Source organism: Anabas testudineus, chromosome 3 (assembly GCF_900324465.2).
Source record: "Anabas testudineus chromosome 3, fAnaTes1.2, whole genome shotgun sequence".
NCBI lineage: Eukaryota > Metazoa > Chordata > Actinopteri > Anabantiformes > Anabantidae > Anabas > Anabas testudineus.
In genome coordinates, this window is record NC_046612.1 from 27,321,014 (window position 1) to 27,341,119 (window position 20,106).

General features: G+C 39.2%; 1 protein-coding gene across 1 annotated transcript in view; it reads right to left on the minus strand.

The window, feature by feature from the left end:
• Positions 1–399: 399 nt before the first annotated feature.
• The window catches only part of adamtsl3 (ADAMTS-like 3), a 175,798-nt gene continuing 156,091 nt past the window's right edge, over positions 400–20,106 (minus strand). The window contains exons 21-32 of the mRNA XM_026378845.2: positions 17,828–18,571; positions 16,605–16,845; positions 12,515–12,642; positions 12,011–12,148; positions 9,456–9,638; positions 9,092–9,205; positions 8,390–8,611; positions 7,202–7,385; positions 6,014–6,218; positions 5,819–5,922; positions 5,317–5,531; positions 400–2,886 (exon numbers count right to left, since the gene is read on the minus strand). Coding sequence (XP_026234630.1) covers positions 2,771–2,886; positions 5,317–5,531; positions 5,819–5,922; positions 6,014–6,218; positions 7,202–7,385; positions 8,390–8,611; positions 9,092–9,205; positions 9,456–9,638; positions 12,011–12,148; positions 12,515–12,642; positions 16,605–16,845; positions 17,828–18,571 — 2,594 coding nt within the window. The 3' untranslated portion in view covers positions 400–2,770. The remainder of the gene's footprint in view (positions 2,887–5,316; positions 5,532–5,818; positions 5,923–6,013; positions 6,219–7,201; positions 7,386–8,389; positions 8,612–9,091; positions 9,206–9,455; positions 9,639–12,010; positions 12,149–12,514; positions 12,643–16,604; positions 16,846–17,827; positions 18,572–20,106) is intronic.

Consider the following 20,106-nt stretch of genomic DNA (forward strand, 5'->3'; position numbering starts at 1 on the left):
ATTTTCATTATTATTATTATTTTATTTATTTATTTACCGATTTATTTTCTTATTATTTTTTTATGTTTTTATTTATTTTGTATTAAAAAATAAAAATAAAGAGATTTAAGAAGGTAGGAATTTTTTTTCCAACAAAGCTTTTCTTGATGCAGCCTAGCCTTACCCAGACTCTGCTTCCCGCGGCCCCCAGGTAAATTGAGTTTGAGACCCCTGTTTTAGATGGTTACCATGACGAAAAGTAAGGGATGGGTTTCTAGGGTTCTAACTTGATGCTGAACAGATACAATAAACTGTAATTAATCTTCAGCTGTTTCCGTTACTGAACAACCTTACCATGGAGCTTTAGAACTGGAGCAATCTTTTCATATTTTCTAAAAGTAAAAAAAAAAGCCACATTTCTGAAGTAATCAAACGGTCTTTATTCATTTTCATTATCTAAAGGACTGTGATTAATTCCCTCAGTCAAACTGCAAGAAATGTAATGTCACCCAACAGATACTGTGTAGCCATCGATAGCCAGGGAGAAACACTCAAGAATGCTTGTTATCGTGTGGCATTTCACAATGGTGCGGTAAAACATCAGAGACTGAGCACATGCAAATAAAACCAAGTGAGCAGTAGCAAAGATACCATCCAACCGACATGTACAAGTTCTTTACATTGCAAGACCTTAAAGAGGAGTTAAAAAGACACCATAACCATGAATAAGTAAGAAAATAATGTCTCACACAATCTACATACTCTCAATGTATGATATTGCACTTAGAATAAAGTATATACAAGACATTTTACAATGCAGTACAGCAATCAGTGTGATAACCAACAGGAAGTCTACATGAATACGCCCATCAGTCGAAAGTCAGCGCTGTGCTGGTGCCTCTCCATCCAGACCCAGCTTTGCTTCGACGCGTCGATGTAAAGTTTCCGTACTTTCATGCTTGAAAATCATAGAGTGGTCCTGATGAACACGTGGGTATGAATTCATGCTCTCATTGCTGGCGTTCCACTAACACATCAGTACAGTCACAATCTAGTACTTTCACAACATTAAATGGTCGCCATGGATTTTGATCTAAACTCTGTTTTATATACATGCAACTTGACATCGCCACTGTAAATTCAACACAGGACTTCCACTGCTTGATTTGATGTACACTATGTTTGTGCCCCAGAGTTAGAGTCAACTCAAGATGCATTCTGTTCTTCAATCTTGTAAAGTACTAGAGGGCGGTGGAGATTGGGTTGGTAGATTAACTTGTGGCTGAAGTTAGTGATCCTAACCCCTAAACCTAACCAACAGGATGCTTTCTTGCCATGGCTGATCCCAAACTCCAACACAGTTGAGTCAGTCCCAGTGGTCCTGAAATACCTTTGCACCCTTTGACCTTCAGCTCCTGCTCTGACTCCATCTCAATTTGGATGGTAAATACCAACCCCGTTTGACTTGTATATGCCCACTCCTCGACTCTCATCTCTGCTCCTATGACACTTTGGGGTTGAGGGCTCCTCCTGAAGTTGCAGTTTGGACTCTTGACCAACATTTACCAGCGTTCCTTTAGCTCCTTATTCTAAACTGCGTACTCAGAAGTGTTTGAGACTCGTAGAGAGGCCCATTGAGAATTAGCCTAACCCTGACACAATATGACTGTGGCTTTTGTCGAACCTTTACAGAATTATTAACTAGCCGGTAACCTAACCACAGCCACTGCGTGGCCACACAGATTCAGTGGAAAATGGTGGCACTGAATAAAACTCTGGGTTTTGCAGAATCGTTCAACATCAACATTCCAACACGATACAGTATTTCAGAGTTAGTCACAATAGTGGGTTTTGTAGTGATGTTTTTGTCAATGTCTTTATTAACACAAAATATTTTCATGCCAAAGAAGAACAAGAATTCAGTGTGTCTACCAAACTGGAACCCACACTAAAGAAATTCTCTTAGAGTTACAGTAGCAGCCAAAGTGCAAAGTCAAAGATCATACCTATTTAATGGTATGGAAAGTTAAGGACAGAGTAAATAATGGTTTCAGGTTATTACAATGTGGTGTTTATTTTTGCCGTCTGGACCAATATTGTCAATCTTAGTCATTTTGGACATTATGGTTAACTGTCCAATTGTCTGAAGTTCCCTGTCAGACGTTGTTGTAGCAATATTATATTCCTATTTTTCAGTAACTGTTTCAGGGGGTAGAAATGATGGTAGAAATGTGCAATGAGCAATTTCTTCCTTTAATCATTTATTTATCATTTAAAAAAAGTAAAAGTGAGTAAAAAAAGCACAAATAAATAAAGAATGTTTCAATGTCACTGCTGATTTAACCTTCACATATCAGCAGGGAATGAGCAACTGACTGATACTGTGTCTCATAGCTAATAAAGGGGAATATTAGCAAACCAATACATCAGGCTAGGTCTGAGAGCAGTGGTACATGTTCTACAATAAACACCATTGTTAAATTCCATTTTGGCTAAACCGCCTTTATTGGATTTCACTCGTAATGAAATGTTCTGTATTAGCAGGAAAGTCGGAGGAGGTTGGATCCAAATCAGAAAATAAAGCCCTCTCATCTTTCCTGCTTTTTGAGGCTCCATTCAGTTTCCTATCAGGAAGTGAACGTGTCGGGCTGAAGCTTGTCCAGGAAATACATGTGCAGTTCTTGAAGCATCCATTCAAAGACGATGTCTTCTAGTCTTTGTTCAGTTGTTCATCTCAATGTAGTCCATCTGTCTCACGATGTATGGTGTGGTGTGTAACCGCTTACTGTTACTAGGTGTCTGTGTTCTGTGAACACGAGCCACAGCATCTCTGTTTGTACATATCCATGTGGCACAGCTTCAGCCTCTTTACCACGCTGCAGTACTGGGTGCTGTCCTTGCAGTCACCTGCATGGGAATAAAACAGCCCCATGTAGTCACTACAGAATAAGTAATACATACAGTACATGTTCCTTTGTTTCTCACTTAGTTAAGTGAGGGAAAAAGGTTGGTAATGAGGGGGATTTTATGGTTCTTCCTTTACTTAATTGATATCAAAGAGGTTACTAACTGCCCTGGAGTTAGTAACTTGACTAACTCATTTACTAAGTTAGATAGTGAATAAGTAAGTCATTTACTTTGGTTTTCCCTCTGCTCTTCTGACATGAACTGCTAATTGGAACAGCCATTGGTTATACAATACAGTGTAGTCCTGTACTTATAGGACTACACTGTATTGTATATGGACTTACATGGACTTACTTACTTGTAGATAATTGTAGAATTCAATATACCAAAATTAAATTTTGTATTTAAACCTTTTATAGATAAAGATTAAAAATACAAAACATAATGATAATTATTAGGAAACAATACAACCTTTAAGTATATAACACATTTACAGTTAGTATCACCTTAACCAGCTTACGGCATTAAAGAGGCACTGTACACATAATTACATTAAATGTTGTTAGTATATGATTCCTTCATCAGGTGATTTCTTCAACAAAACTAATTTTGGGTATAAAAAGACATTTTTTGGTCAAGTTTATCAACCTTTGTCAGTTGGATTTTAAAAAATGATGACATAATACAGTTGATTTTGAGGACAGATGGGGTGACCACAATAACAATTAATTTTAAATCCTCCAGATATACACAAACTACGCAGAGCTGCTGTTATCTTTGCATACACATTGGCAAACAGCTAGTATACCTCTGACGTCATTCAACCTATATCAGTTTTTGTTCTAGGCACATCTGTTGAAATTTGTTAGGATTAGACACAGCAGCATCTGTTTTTGTGTAGGTTTAGGCACGAAATAAGCTACTTCAGCTCAAATGACTGTTTCCCAACTTCACATGACTTTTGTCACATACAGTAACTGGTTACAATAACAGCAACAGACAGCTGTTTTTTCTACTGGACTCAAACATTTCTTGTTGTCCATACATCCACCCCAACACAGGGCATTGAGAAACCATTATCTAAGGACTGAGCTGATGCTACACAAAAACACTGGTAAACCAATATATATATATATATATATATATATATAAAATCACTTCCTTCAGGTGTTTTGCATCTATCCATACATTATCTCCACCACATAAACAAAGATATTAAATATGTGCTTTTATATTGTAAATTACAAACTATATACACTACCATAAAATCAAAACAAAGTTTCCATCAATAAATTATTATGTATTTGGGTTTGAAAAGATTTGTTTTAAAGACACCATTTTATTTTATTTTTAGATGTACCTTCACTGTTGTCATGATAAGTATGCATATTAAGGTAAAAGTTTTAAAATGTAAACTAAACGTATGAAGAAAAAATCACACAAAAACAAAATCCCATCTCTGTCCACTCTCATACAGTATATTTTACTAAACTTTGCAGACTTTTTCTGGACCTTGCCAGAAGCATTTCCAACAGTCATATGATCACTGTCACTCCATAAACAGACCACACCAACCAGCTCAGGTTAGTAGTGAAGATGGATATGTTGGATATTATAGATAAGTGCTGCCACCTGCTGGTATAGCGTTATTATCTAGTAAAGATTTTCAGGGCACAGGAAGACAACGCAAGATGATTACCTCGAGTTCACCCTGGTAGCAAAGAATCTGAACACAGTTCCAAAGAACCCCACCGCTAACTGGTCTCAGAGTGGTACAGACACAGCAGCGCAACATAATTCATTCTCACAATGGCCTAGGCTCTGTCTAGATTCAACACAGATGCATAAGTCACGTTTTACTTCAGTGTTTTCATTTGTTCATAGCAATTGACAGACAAAGTGAAGTTTTCACAACCTGCCCAGTACTGTAAGTCTTCTCTCAAAAATGTTTTATGTGGAAATCCATTTGTAAATACATGATTTGTTTATCATCATATCATTAAAGTAATGGTAGAAGAACAGAGGGGTGCTCAGTCACTGTGTACATTGGCCATAGCCCTGCCCACCAGCCCCCAGGGGGGCAGGAACTAAAACCAACAGTTTCAGAAAGAGTACCAGAAGAAGTTCTTCATAAAAGCTGATTATAAGAAATATAATCTTTTTGGAACTGTAAATCACCTGAAACTATGTCAGTAGAAGTCCTCTGGCAGACAAATACTTCTTAGAAACAGTTCTTTAAAACAGCTATTTGGCTACTATAAATTATCTTCACAAGACAAAAAGCTTCTTGCTTATGAAAAGCCAGCGTTCAGAACCTCAACAAAATGGAAAACAGGTACAGGTACAAGGAAAAAGGGCACAAGTACACACACACACACACACACACACACACACACACACACACACACACACACACACACACACACTTACTCCCACAGGTGGTGGAGTTGCAGTGCTGCCAGGTTGAGGGCCGCTGGAGCCAGGCACAGTGTTGGTCAGCCAGCGTCCTGCCACTCCTGCGGTGAACACAGTCTACTCTACGGGACTGAAAACCGCTCCCACAGACTACTGTGCACGTCCTCCATGCAGCAGGACGCCAGTGGACGTCACACAGGTCCGAGGAACAGTTGCGTACTGACACAGGCCTGACAGAGAGATACATACATCCAAGAGCTGTATTCTATAACATAGTAAATCAGATACATACTTTCTGTACTCTTAGCATAATGTTGCTCTGTTTACTACTATTTCTCTTGATTCTCGTGATCTATTCCTGTTACAGCATGTTTCTTTTTTAGTTCTTAATATTATCTATGATATATATGAACTCACAGACTGGATGGTACACTTAGAGTAAGAACCAAGAGCAATCTGTGACAAAGTACACCTTATGCTTTTTACATATTTTCATTGGGTTAGAGTGCGTGCAAACCTGTTTCTGAGGTCACAGTCTGAGTACAAGGAGCCATTGGCATGTTGGCAAATGACAGATCTCTTCTGAACCGTAGTAGTGGGGTCTAAACACCTTCCTGAACACTGAAAGCGGGATACAGAGTTTAGACAGTTCATTTTCAACATTTTCTAGTGTGCAACATGCACACATGGCTGATATTGTGCTTGCGTGTACCTTTCCCCATGGACTGGTTACCCAGGTGGGACAGTTATTGGCAGTGCACTGCTCTGTGTCTGTGGGCCGGTTCATCCTCTCACAGGCAAATGCTGTCAGAGTTTTGATTTCACCTCTGGCATCCAGCTGCCGACAGGAGACCCATCTCTGTTTCCAGCCACTGCCGCATGAGGCCGAGCACTTTGACCACTCTGACACCATCCAACTGAATAGATGACATGAAGAAAGAAACATGGACAGGTGTGTGTCAAAATAGAAGATGGCTCTGCAAATGAATTGCTTCATAAGGAATAAGCATCCATCCAGGTTTGAGACTATCATGCCTCGATCAAGTTAAATGATCATGTTGTATTCCACCATAACTGGCTACACTGACACTTTCTGGTTCAACCTCTATGTGATGGGTAATTATTTAAAAAAACCATTTCAGGTTTATATACTTTCACTTGAAGTTTAGAGAATCAGACAGTACTGGTCATCTGATCAGCATCACCTTTAAAGTATATAGTAATTGAGTAACAGTAAAACACTGTACAGTATATATTGTATATGTGAAACAGTGTTTTAATATCTGGTTGAACCATTTTTGGCAGAAATAACCTTAAGCAAGACTTTTGGCCCTCTTCTTTACAGATTTGCATCAGCTCAGTCATGTTCTTATGATGTCTGGTGTGAACGATCGTTCCACAGCATCTCTGTTGGGTTGAGTTCTGGGCTCTGAGCGGTCCACTCCAAAAGGCAGGTTTTTTGTCTCTGAAGTCATTCTCTAGTATACTTACTTTGATGTTTAGGGTCATTATCCTGCTGCTGCTTCAACCAACTTCTTCTGAGCTCCAGCTTGCAGACAGACACCCTGACATTATCCATTGTTATGGAGTGAAGGGCTGACTGCTGGGCTGTATGATGAGTGAGGGTAGGCTGGCAGAGCTGGAAACAGCAGGAGGCTCATGGTCAGCAGAGTCTGCTGAGAGATACCCTCCTGTTGTGATATGGCTACTTCTCATGAATTCATTAGCAGCCTACCAGCCTTTCTGTCATTCTCCCTCAGCCAGCGTGTGAAATAGTCTACCCTTGGTATGTAGGCTTACAGGAGAAAGGTAAATATCAATCACCATATTTCACTCATTATCTCATAACTAATGTCAAGACTCCTATATATCCTTATGTCTTTAGGTAAGTGTACTGTACCTGGGAGGGCAGTCCTGTCTGTTGCAGGGAACTGGGGAGACGATAGGCTTTGAAATGTGCTGACACATGGTGGGCTGAACATCCTTTCCATCCAGAGTGACACAGCGAACCCTTCGCAGCCAAGTCCCTCTGTTTCCACAAGAAGCACTGCATGTGGTCCATTCTCCGAAACGCCAGCCGAACTCTGTGGACAGAAAGACGTAAAACAATAAATAAAAAAGAAAGATTTTCGATTAGGTAGGAAGCAAGCAGCTTTGAGCATCATCCAAGGATTTCCTAAACTAAATGTATATGAGAGTTCGGAACACATTCTCAGTTTTCAATTTCAGATTTTGAAATGGAGAATGTAGAGGTGAGAAAGTACCAGAGGCGAAATGGAGACAGCTGACGGAAGAACTGTATAATTCATAAAAGCAAGCCTGAATACAAACAGGAGCAGTTCTGTGAAGGATCTCACACAAAATACATATGAAAACCCTCTATCCATCCATTCTTCTAGCAATTCTGGAACATCCACCAACAAAATTGTTTTATTAGTGTCTGGGAAGGATGTGTGTGCGTGTGTGTGTGTGGGTGTGTGTGTATGTGTGTGTGTGTGTGTGTGTGTGTGTGTGTGTGTGCAGTGCAGCCTCTCTAATATAAACTGTTCATAACACAGTTTAAAATAATGCACCAATAAAGAAAGAATAAAGTGATGTTGCACATCTAATCAAAAAGCAGAACCTGCCATGTTAACTTCCTCTTCAATAGTAACACATACAGTGGCAAGAAGATGTGAACCTTTTGGAATTTTGTGTTTTATTGCATTCATTTGTCATAAAATGTGATTTGATCCTTACGTAAGTCAAGAGTATTAATAAATATGATGTGCCAAAAAATTATAACACAGAGAATTCTAATCTTTCACTTCTTTATTGAAGTGATGGTCTTTTTTTTTTTTTTTTTTTTTTTATAAATAATTAAGTTTTAGAGTTAAGTGTAGGAGTTGGCACACTGGTTTGAGTGGCCATAATGATCCCTGTCCAGCCCAGCATTAAAACCAGCAGGCAGTTTAAATGTTTTGGTCAGTACTCAGATATCAGATTTTTTAATAAATGAATGTGGTACATATAAAAATATCTGCATGGTATCCCCAGAGGTTTATGAAGTGCACAGTATAGAGTAGGTGCAGATAAAGGTAAAGCTCACCTTCAGTGTGAACGTTTATCCAGGCAGACAGTATTTGTCTGGTAGTGTTGATGAGAGTTTGGCATCGATACTGGCCAGAGAACTTCACATGGAGTGTGTTGACCTCAAGGACATGACCCCCTACCAGCATCCTGTAATGGGATCCACCTGAAGCTTCCTCCAGAGTGTGGTTGTTGTAGTCCCAGTAGACTGGCATTTTGTGGGCAGAAACTACTGGACAACCTATATAAAGACACAAGCAGAGGGATGTACAGGTGGAAATTATTATAGGGCCTGATTTTAGCTTATTTATCTGTACTGGTTCTGTTAAATGGAGCTTTACTGGGAAGTTACTGGGTTTTCTTGTATGTTTTCCAAATCATTCTGACTGAAGTGTAAAGTTCCTTCAGACAATTTTTGTGAAATAAGAGCTGCTTCCACAGTGCTCTTGTTTCTGGAATATTCCAGTTTTTCTACTAAATGCCTCAGTAAAGTGTTTTCACATTGAAGAGACAATGCACCTAAAGCCTCAAACCATATTTCCTCTGCCCTCTAGGGGTATCTCTTTTTGTGAATAGGTCTGTTTTCTGTGTCCAGAGTTGTGAGATACAGTAAGTGTTGACTCCACAGCAGAGAGCAGCGAAGATGAATGGGGTTTAGTTGTTTGCTTCTTGATAAATGTGAGGAGCTACAGACTGGGGACGTTTTTATGTTTGCAGGTACCTATACGCAGAATGTCTCCAGGTTTGATATAGACACTCGTTCCATGGCGTGACGCCATGAGGACCCGTCTTCTGTTCAGCTCTTGTGACACTGGAACAGCCCGGCTTCCTCCAGCTGAGTATGGAGTTGTACACACACACACACACACACACACACACACACACACACACACACACACACACACACACACACACACACACACACACACACACACACAACACACACACACACACATATTCAAACAAAACAAATGCACACTTGTAAATGTCATTTCTGGTTTTCTTTTCTATTTATGTCTGTGTCTAATTTAAAAGAGGTTATATGAATAAAAGCTACTGTATGTGTAATTAGTGTGTGAACCCACCGTAGACCTGCAGGACAGTAGAAGCAGTAGACTTTCCTATGGTGTTAGTAGCAGTGCAGGAGTAGGTGCCTTGGTTGTGTAAGGAAACATTTCTGATCCAAAGTGAGCCAGAAGGAAGCAAAACAACGCTCGCTGCTAGTTGTCCATTTTTCTTGTGCCACTTCACAGTGGGCTGAGGAAAACCTGAAAGACAGAGAACAAAGGGAATAATGAAGGCAAGCAGGTAGGGAGAAAGAGCTTTGACTTACAAACAGGAACATACAAAGTACAAAGTAATAATTACAGTCTATTATTACTTTGTAAGAAACAAATATATTACAATGAAATTATTGTTGATATTATGGCTTATTAAAAGTTGCCTCATACATTAAAAAAAACATACCCAGGGTTCACATACTTTTTACACTATCACCATGATATTTTTAATGGCTTAAATTAATATCAGATCACATTTTATGACAAATTAATTTGTCTGGTACATGTATGTTGTACAGAGCTGGCCCGTGGCAAAAGCAAACTAGGCAGTTCCTTAAGTGGGCCTAAGAGATAGGCCACCTAATGGTTTTGTGTGACTGGTGGATGGTGCAAGATATCCAGTGTTAGGAAATAAAAAAGAAAAAACAATTCAACAGCTAACTGTTAGATGCAGTCAGCACACTGTATTTCCAAGTTTCAAACAAATCTATCAGGGGATGAGAAAAGCAAAGCAAACACTGAATGAATGTATGTATTTACTTAACATACAGCCTTCTATTTGTTACAGACAGGTAACAATTGACTGCACAGCTAATCTCGCTGCTCAGGAATTCCATAAAAACAGACATTTACAGTTAGCCCTTACGTTTGTTGGTAGGAGTTGCAGCCTATATAAATTGGGCCAAAGCCCAGCTTATTGTGCAGCTTTGTTTCACATCCACAAGAAATAGTTCCTATGAGAACTGCCAGTCTGATCTGTGTACAAACCACCTCACCCATGTCCAACCCCCAGCCTGACTGGATGATATGATAATGAAATATTTATTCACAATACAGATACCATCCCTCAACCTTTGGGCATGAGACCTGCCTATGGCCTTAGAAAGGATAGCCCTGCTTGGTAATCAAAAATAATATTTTAATTAATAAAATGAATTTCTAAGTCCCCTAAACACAATTTCGCTAACACTTTATTCTCTTAATATCCTGGTTTGCACATGTTTAATAATAATATGTATTATATCAGTAAAAATCACATATTCTTTATTATCCTAACCTCTTGTACTCTTAAGGGTTGCAGGAGAGCCCCAAAAAATCGTTGAAGATTATATATTATATTACTTATTAGAATACGTTAATACTTAGAAATAGCAGTTAATAAATATAGAGAAATTATGCTAGAGATACAAAGAAAACACAAGGCAGATAATAGCACTATAGGATAAATATTAGAAGAAGAAAATCAATGATTGATGCACAGGAGGTGTGTCACATAGAGGAAGAAAAATCGACTGCTGTAAACAAGCACTCCAACCGCAGTGGTGAGTAAATGTCAGTGGATGCACAGTTGATTATTGACATGAGTCTGTGGAGTCTGGGTGTACCTTTCCAACCTGTTACTCAACATGTTCTTCACAATGCACGTGAACAGCTAAGACACACATACTGTCAAAATATGAACTAATACAAGATGAACCACAGATGATTGATAACAGCACAGATCGAGAAGCTGGTAGGGTGAACTGTTTTTGGCCACACTAACTCTATTCAGATCAGGTCACACACAGCTCTCACTGCCGGGGTGATTACCTTTAAACACCACAGCAATCCACAGCTGAAGTATTGAACACAACGAGTAACCCAACAACTTCCTGTGTTCTTTATGCATAGGTTATAATAATTTTATGTCTGTGAAGTCACAGCTTAGTTAGGCCAGAAACACTGAATTGACAATTAAAGGAAACTTCCAATAAAATGCTTGAAAACAGACACTCAAAGCAGATACTATACAACGCTAGCCGGGTTTGGTGCTATCTTTGCCTCGGCAGTGACCAAGACCTGTGCTCTCTGACATTAAACATATTAATTTTAAGAACTTTCAAAGTAAAATCCACACATGTATTAGAAGAAGTCAATGGTGGATTCCATCATGACCTGCTCATTTGAAGTTTGTCTGTCCTACTGCACCTGACTGGAGCAGTGCTACTCAACTAATAGACCTTTTATACTGGGAAAAATCTGAATGCTAGGCTCCAGGAAAATCTTATAAATATAAAACTGTCATTATTAATACCTTAGTAATACAAAGAGTAATAAAACATTTTAGGCATCACTTTTATAATAGTGGACTATGTGAGAAATGCTGTCTTGGCTACAGGTTTTATTAAGGTATTACGGCTGAGTGGCAAAATGGCTTCCAGGTTTTTTAATACATTTGAGAAGCTTTCTCTACTTTGTTGCTCCTGCAGAATGTGGTTGAAAGTTAGTAACTAGACATGATTACAGTGAGTATAGTGAGTAATGCCTTCTGCTATGACCTGTGTGTCCCCCAACACACTGAACTGTATAGTGTTACCTACCACTGACAGGGCAGTCCAGAGTGAGGTTGGAACCTGGCCGAACACTGACTCGGCCCCCAACTGTGGCCATCAAGCTATGGCCTAACACTGACCCATGGTCTGAAACATTCCTCCATGACACTGCGATGGCTGGTGGCTCTGAAGGTTTACAGAACATGACATAGTTAACACTGCAAACATATAGTACCTGTTCTAAACTTTGTACTTTATGTGTTGGTTTGGGTGTAAGTATTACTCTCTTCTGGCAGTATATTGTTCATAGTGTTGTCTGCACACTGGCTTCCCCTTTTAGGATTCTTTCAATTATTAAATGTATCTTAGTCTTGTCATAATGGAGGCCATCATCCTGTAAAATATGACTATTGCATATGGGCCATTTGTACCAGCAACAAGGTAAATGTCTTTAATCATTTAAACTTTAAAATGCTTGAAATTGTAATAGAAGATGTGCATAAGAATGAGAACTGTAACACTAAACCTGTGCATATAAAACAAAGCACACACCTGCCAATAACAGCTGGGATATCTCTGAGTCTGAGCCATGCCAGTTAGCAGCTGTGCACTTGTACTGGCCTCCGTCAGATGCTCTAGGTTGAAAGATGCGGAGTCCTCCTGAGGCATCCCATGATATCCTGCAGACACACGTGGAAAACACATGTTAAGAGCTATTCCCAACAAGTAAATTAACAGCTAAACAACTGTTAGCTGTTAGGATTAACCACTAAGACCCCAGTTCTCAGCCAGACTTTATAAACATGCTTGTGTTGGCAGCAGGTTCTGAACGGTGGTTCGCATTCCCAGGCCAGATGAGGTATAGACTCTCCCCAGTGTTCTGGATATACTCAGAATGCACAACTACAGTGTCACAACCCCAGCGTAGTGACTGTAGATTTAGATAGGCTTTGAACAAACATGGACTACTAATACAATTACGAGGTACATAAACCACGTTACTATCCCAAAGGGAACTTGAGTTGCAGAACGTGTGAGCACACACGGTCTAAAGACACTCTCCTTCTGGTTAGTGTAGTGGTAAGCTCACCAAATTCCATGTGGGAGACTGGGGTTCCCAAATCCCAGCTGTGGCCTACCTCCAGTAGGGGTCCTTAGGCAAGACCTCCACACACTTACCCTGCCTACCCTTGTAAGTTGCTTTGGATAATAGCGTCTGCCAAATGACTAAATGTAAATGTTCTAATTCTCCATCACATTGTAGCATGCAATTCATAGCAACACATTGAATCTGTCCTGGAATAATATGTGCTTTATTTACTATTGTTAGACAGAAGAAAAAAGATTTTTGTACTGCAGTACTGATGTTAAATAAAAAGATCAGACCTCAGTAAATCTGATAAGAAGAAACACTTTTAAAAGGTCAACCTGAGCACAGCATGTTGCAGAGAGCCAACTTCAGCTGTTATCATGTTCACTTCATTCTGCAGCTGCATTACTGTGACAAAATGGAGTCAAGGGCAAATGTTCTGTAGAACACTTACTTTTACTACACAGCCCACAGGTCTTGTAAATGTCAATCAAGTGTCTGTCTCACTTTGGCTGAGAATTTGTGTCTGTCTATGCTTCCTCTGAGATTTTCTTTCTCGTGGTCAGACTAAAAGAGCCACCTGACTTTTCGGGAAATGTAATTTTTTTAAAATCTTACCCAGCATCAAATCAGAAGATGAATCTTAATTTTATCTTAGTACATTTTCCACTTCCATAAATGTTTCACATGTACATATGGGGAAATTGGTTTTATTAGTTAACATAACAACACAAGTAATCTTTCTACATTCATTTGTGCCTCATTGGTCCAGCCTCTCCCTTTTCTTTTTCCAATCACTCAACACGTTCAGACATTTATTTTTGGCCATTGGTCATTCATAAAATCTTTTTCTTGTTGTCCTCCTCACTTGTCTTGTAGGTGCCCACTGTCACCCCAACCCCGCCTGCCACCAGAGGTCTCAGAACTCACTGGGACAGGCTCAGATGCATTCATGCAGGGTCTGCTATAGCCTCAGGCACACTGACATCAGAGTCTGAGTCTGTGTGAAAACCTTCTTAACAAATCATTAACTTAACATATTCTTTTGATGAAGTCTCTTCTAGTTGAACTGCTTTTATAATGAAGAAGTCATATTTGATGGCTGTCCAAATTTTGAACAAAACCCAGGGGACTCTTGATCTTGATGTTGTTGGCTGTGCAGTATGTAAATATTACAGTTGAATTGAATAGAACTATTCTGGCAGTTCTCCTCTGCCTCCAGATGATATGCGTAGCTAAGCTAAATATGCCTAGTTCTACACACACTGTCACATGTCATGTGTGCTTGGGCAATATACTTAACCCCTTCATGGCAGCTCTACCATGAATTAAGTGTGTAAATGGGTGAATGAGATGCAGTTTAAAAGAGCTTTGAGTACCAATTAGGTAGAAAAGTGAAGGGAATTTACCAATTACGTCTGAATGCAAAGGAATAGTGATCTTTTGAATCTGACATTGATTCATATGGCAACTTAAAACCTTTCACAAAATTAGTCAATATTTCTTAGGATGATGAAAAGACAAGTGAAATGAAAAAACTAGGGAAAACTTTCAACCCATTGTTGTTTCGCCTCACATTATCTTTGTTTGGGGCCAAGAAACAAAAAGAAGAAGAGGAGGACCTAGGACTGAAGATGAACAAGCCATAAACAAAGTAGCACTTGGAAGTGTTACCTGACTTTTTTTTTCACACCAGTCTCAAGAATATGTCTGGTAAAAAATTGCAGAAAGTTGTAGGTTCTCTTCTCGCTAAACCAAACAGTCAATGGCTTGTTAGTTCTACAGTGCTGAATCAGCTGAAAAGTTGCCCGAGGTGGTCCAAGCAATGCCAACAGTATGGGACACATTGCAAAAACTAGCCAGACAGATGCTCACCGATGGCCTGATATTGGCCAATGGCCAACTTTTGGCCTGATGTGTCACAGCCCTTAGTAATTCCAAACTTTCATGATCACTGCACATCATTTAGTTTTTGCTCATTTGAATAACTACTGCGAAATTTTTGGTTGTAGGGAAAATACAACATTAATCTAGTCAGGTCCTGATTTATTATCTAAGAATGCAGACATGTGTGCTTCAATATGTAGTTTAAATACTGTGCCTTTATTATTTCTATTTTTTATTTTGGCCCAACAATATTTCTAGAATTCATTAAAGCAAAACAAACAAACAAACAAAAAAATGCATTTCACATTTCACTAAGCTGTTTACTACTGTGCCTCATGGAAGGAACAGTGAAAGTCTAATCAAAATGGATATTTTTGTCAATTGCCCCTTGTTCATATTTTAGATTAAAGATTAAGTTATATGACTCAACTGAAACATTTATCTGTTCAAAACATTACTTTTAAAACTTACTGAAGACTTGTGTGTGTCATTGACTGTTCTATCTTGTTTTGGTCTTTCTAAGTCTGCTAAGAACTTCCAAATGCTGCTAAACACATTCACATTTCTTAGGATGGCACGCTTCAGAGTAAATTCTCCACTGGTCCAAGTTGCATTGCAACATTCTGACAAATGAGCCCAGATTTGAACTTGTAACCCGATGACAGCACAGAGAGTCAGAGCCTGCTCAGAGGGATTATTGTAGAAATGAAAAACAGGATATGTTGTGTAAAGTATCAGAGCAGAAAAGCACTCTCTCCGCCACGGTCAGTCACCCTGTGATTGACAGGGCCTTGAGCAATGGATGGTGATGGTGATGGATTCCATGTGTAAACCACACACAAGAGAATGTACCAGTCAGTGCCAGCTCTGCTCTACTTTAATCTGCATTTCAAATCATACAGTCAAGCTAGTAAGATCTTTTTAAAGTGTGAGCTATGAATTTTAGTTTACAAAGGAGATTATAGTGCAAGTTTGCAAAAGAACAGTATGTGGTCTTTAATTTTTCTTTTCTCAAAAAAGATCATTTATATTCATAGGAATAGAGCTACTCAATGAGACAGAAACTCAATGACAAGTTCATTTGAATACCATGGGAATTTTCTCACACTGAACTGTATCCACAGGCTGTTAAAAATGCACATAGAAGCTTAGAAAGATGATGCGTCAGCGCATCTGAAGAACTTTAGACAAAATAAAGTGAAACTGATGACTGATGAACCGGGAGACTGTATATAACATCTGCTGACTCACCCTCTGGTTTAAAATACGAACATGTTACATAGTGGAATACCACAGGTAAAATATAACTGTGTATATTTGATGCAGTATTACAATATAATCATTTCTTGTTTTGTTGTACAATATCATTGCCTCAAGGAAGAGGGACCAGCAGTCAAACTCAGGCTGAAAACATGCCTATGTGTCAAACTAAAATATCTACTTCAGGCCAATACGCTTATACTTACTACTATTTAAGTCACTGTTGACTATTGATTATATTCTGAGAGTTTAAACTGCTTTCGACCTTGCAGTTAAGATCATTTGGTTTAGTCTGAATTGGTTTTTACACTAGCTTGCTGTAATATAAATGAACCAAGATGTGTGAATACTAAGTCACTGACAAGTAACTGTTTGAATGACACCTGACAGTGACAAGTGAGTTACCTGTCAGTGTGGTGCAGCAGAACTCCATCTTTGCTCCAGCTAATTTTAGGAGGTGGGAAGCCCTCTGCAGGACAGAGTATGGTGACGGACCGGGTGGCATTGGTGAGGAGGGCACTGTGTCCGATGCTGATGTTGATGTTCTTCTGAAAAGTCAATGGAGGTGTCTTCTGCCGTCTGGTGATCACTGGTTTGCTCACAAATAATTCCCCCGAAGAGCGTTCTGACCAGTTGGACAGTTCATCTGTAGGACAAACAAGATACAAAGACAATACAAGGAACAAGAGGTTAAAGATTGAAACAAGTAGTGTGGTAATAATTGCTGTGGTTATCCTATTATGGGGAGGAAAGGTGGGTTTAACCCAGCTCATGTGGATGGTATATTATTCAGTCAGTGTTAGCTTGATGCATAGCTGGTTATAAATACTGCAACCAAAGCAGAGTCCATTATCCTGAAAACAAACAAACAAACAACTACAAAACTAAATAACACTATGGAGCTGGAGTCACTACTTTCCAACAAATGACAACATTTTTCAATGTAACAGATACTATATAAATCACTTTACATTCATTTTTAGGGCATCGTCATGAGGTATTAAAGTGCTTTCAGTGGCGCAAATTGAAGCTACGGTGACAGAGGCAGCGTAGGGGGCGACATGTTGTTGATGTTGTTGTCACACCAGACATCCCAAGAATATTGCTACACTAAAACAGTTTTGTGAAGAGGAGTGGTCCAAAATTACTCCAGATTGTTGTGCAGGTCTGATCTGCAACTACAGGAAACGTTTGGTTAAGGTTATTGCTGCCAAAATGGGTCAACCAGTTATTAAGTCTAAAGGTTCACATACTTTTTCCACCCTGCACTGTGAATGTTTACATGTTATGTTTAATAAAAACATGAAAACATATAATGTTTGTGTACTATTATTTTCAGCAGACTGTGTTTTTCTATTGTTGTGAGTTAGATGAAGATCAGAGCACATTTTATGACAAATTAATGCAGAAAACCATGAAATTCCAAAAGTTCACGAAGTTTTTCTTGCCACTGTACTAAGCTCCAGATAATATCTTTCTAACAGAAAATATCTAAATGATTGCATATTGATTTCTGAGATGATGCAGATATCAGTCATGAAGTGAATGAAGTGCCCTCATAATTGTTCAAATCCAGCTTATTTTTAGTTTAGTTTAGTTTATCATAGTAAAAGCGGGGTAATAATTACCTTTAGCTTGTACTCTCTCTGCAGTCCTGGTCCACAGTTGTGCAGCAGGCATGTGGGTCAGCAATGAGGAGATGAGTTCTGAAGCTTGCTCCTGCTGGATCTCTTTTCTGTCTGCTTGCAGGGTGATATTAATCAGTCTTTCTGCCACTTGTGGCTGCAGTGAGGCCTCCTGGACACCATGGGGCACCAGAGACAAAATGACTCCAGGCCATACCAGATGCAGGTTTGAGTAGTGTTTGTGGCAACTAGGCATTATGTCCTCCCAGCTGGGATTAGGACTGGGAGTAGACAGTCGTGTACCACTTGGTCTGCTGTCACTACCTATTAGCTGGAGAGTGAAGATATCAGAGGCGGGTCCAGCGACACATTTGTACACCCCAGTGTCCTCCTCCCTTAGAAAGCGGATCTTGAGGGAGCCAGATTTGGTGATGTCTTGGTGTTTGGAGCTGGGCAGGCTGTGTCTGTCTTTAAACCAGCGTATGTTGTCTTTGGGGAAACTTCTGACAGGGCATTTGATGACAAGGGAGGTGTTGGGTAGGAGATAAGCGTGGCCACCAATAGTCAGGTAGAGACGCTTTTGCTTGCGGGTCTGGATGTAGATGTGGTGCTCACCCATGAGCAGCGGACACCTTTTAACGTCCTCTTTATAGCCTCTTACTTTTGTTGGACGTCTTACTGTCTGCTTGACTTGGTTCACCACAAGAGCCTTTTGGGTGTCTTTAGGTCTCATCTGTTTCTGGTGTTCTGTTGTCGTATGTAAATCATAGTGAGAATGTGTTATTTTGACAGTAGATTCAGAAAAGTATAATAGCAGTACAACATAAACCATACAGGCCTTAACAAAAGACAGAAACATTCAGGTTCAGGTCTGTAAGTATTTATTACAATATAGGCTGTAGTATATATATATATATATACATACATACATACATACATACATACATACATACATACATACACACACACACACACACATATATATATATATATATATATATATATATATATATACATACATACATACATACATATATATATATATATAGAGAGAGAGAGAGAGAGAGAGAGAGAGAGAGAGAGAGAGAGAGAGAGAGAGAGAGAGAGAGAGAGAGAGAGAGAGAGAGAGAGAGAGTAGATAAATCTACGTTAGCCTGAACGAGAGCCTGAACACTGATGTGGGCCAAGCAGAGAGAAACTATGTCAGCTGAAGGCAGAACACTGAATAATTCCTGACAAATGGGAGCAGTTTGGTTCAGTGTGAGTGATGATAATTGTAAACCATATTGATTAATTCATTGATTTATTAATTTAGTCTTTCTAGCCTGCAAGAAAATGCAAAATAAACTTCCCTTCTTATTTTGGAACTACTGTATGGCAATGCAATCCAACATCCAAACTGGGCATCTCTTGTATGATTTCTGGTAAATAAAACTTCATACTGGTTTTAAGCATTGTTGAAATGCATACTTTATTACAACTGTCTTCCACTCTGTCTTCAAATCCCTGCCCTCAGTCTTTAACACAATGCATTCAGTACACTTGACTTTGGCTTTGGCAAATGTGACCTGTGTTCCACTTAGTCTGGCCTTTTGGTGAAAACTGGCCTCACTTAATCTAATATTGGTTAACTATACCTGTTATTACATTGTCAGTTGCTGAGATTTTTGTTTTTCTAAACAGTCTGTAGGATTGTTTTTAGTAACAATCTTTTGATTAGTTCTTGAAACTTTTCAACCATCTGACAAGCAGTCTGTCGCTGCAAGCACTCTTCCAATGATCCAAACTTAACCCTAATTCTAATCAACCAATAGTCATCTACAGCAGCCTCTGCAGAGAATATTAGGACTCTCAGGAGTCACTGTGGCAGTTGTGAGGCTTTCCATCATATATTTTACAGTCGGTGTCCCACCTTAGGTGAGTTACAATGCGTCAGCCTTAAGTAATTACAAAGTTAGATCCACTGTTGTTTGACAGTTGGAAAAATGCTGTCTGATGCACACAGTGAAAAATAATGTGGAGAGAGCTCACATCCCCTAGACCAGGGGTCGGCAGCCTTTAACACCCAAAGAGCCATTTGGACCCGGTTTCCACAGAAAAAAACCCACTGGGAGCTGCAAATACTTTTCGATATTGTTTTTGTAATCTTTGCACTTTGTATAAACAACTATAGTGTGTTTCTTATGACATTTATGAATTGCTACAGAGAAAATAAAATTTGACTTATGTAATGAACACATTATGAACTTAAAAAAAACACGCCGACTTGAAGGTCTCTTTCA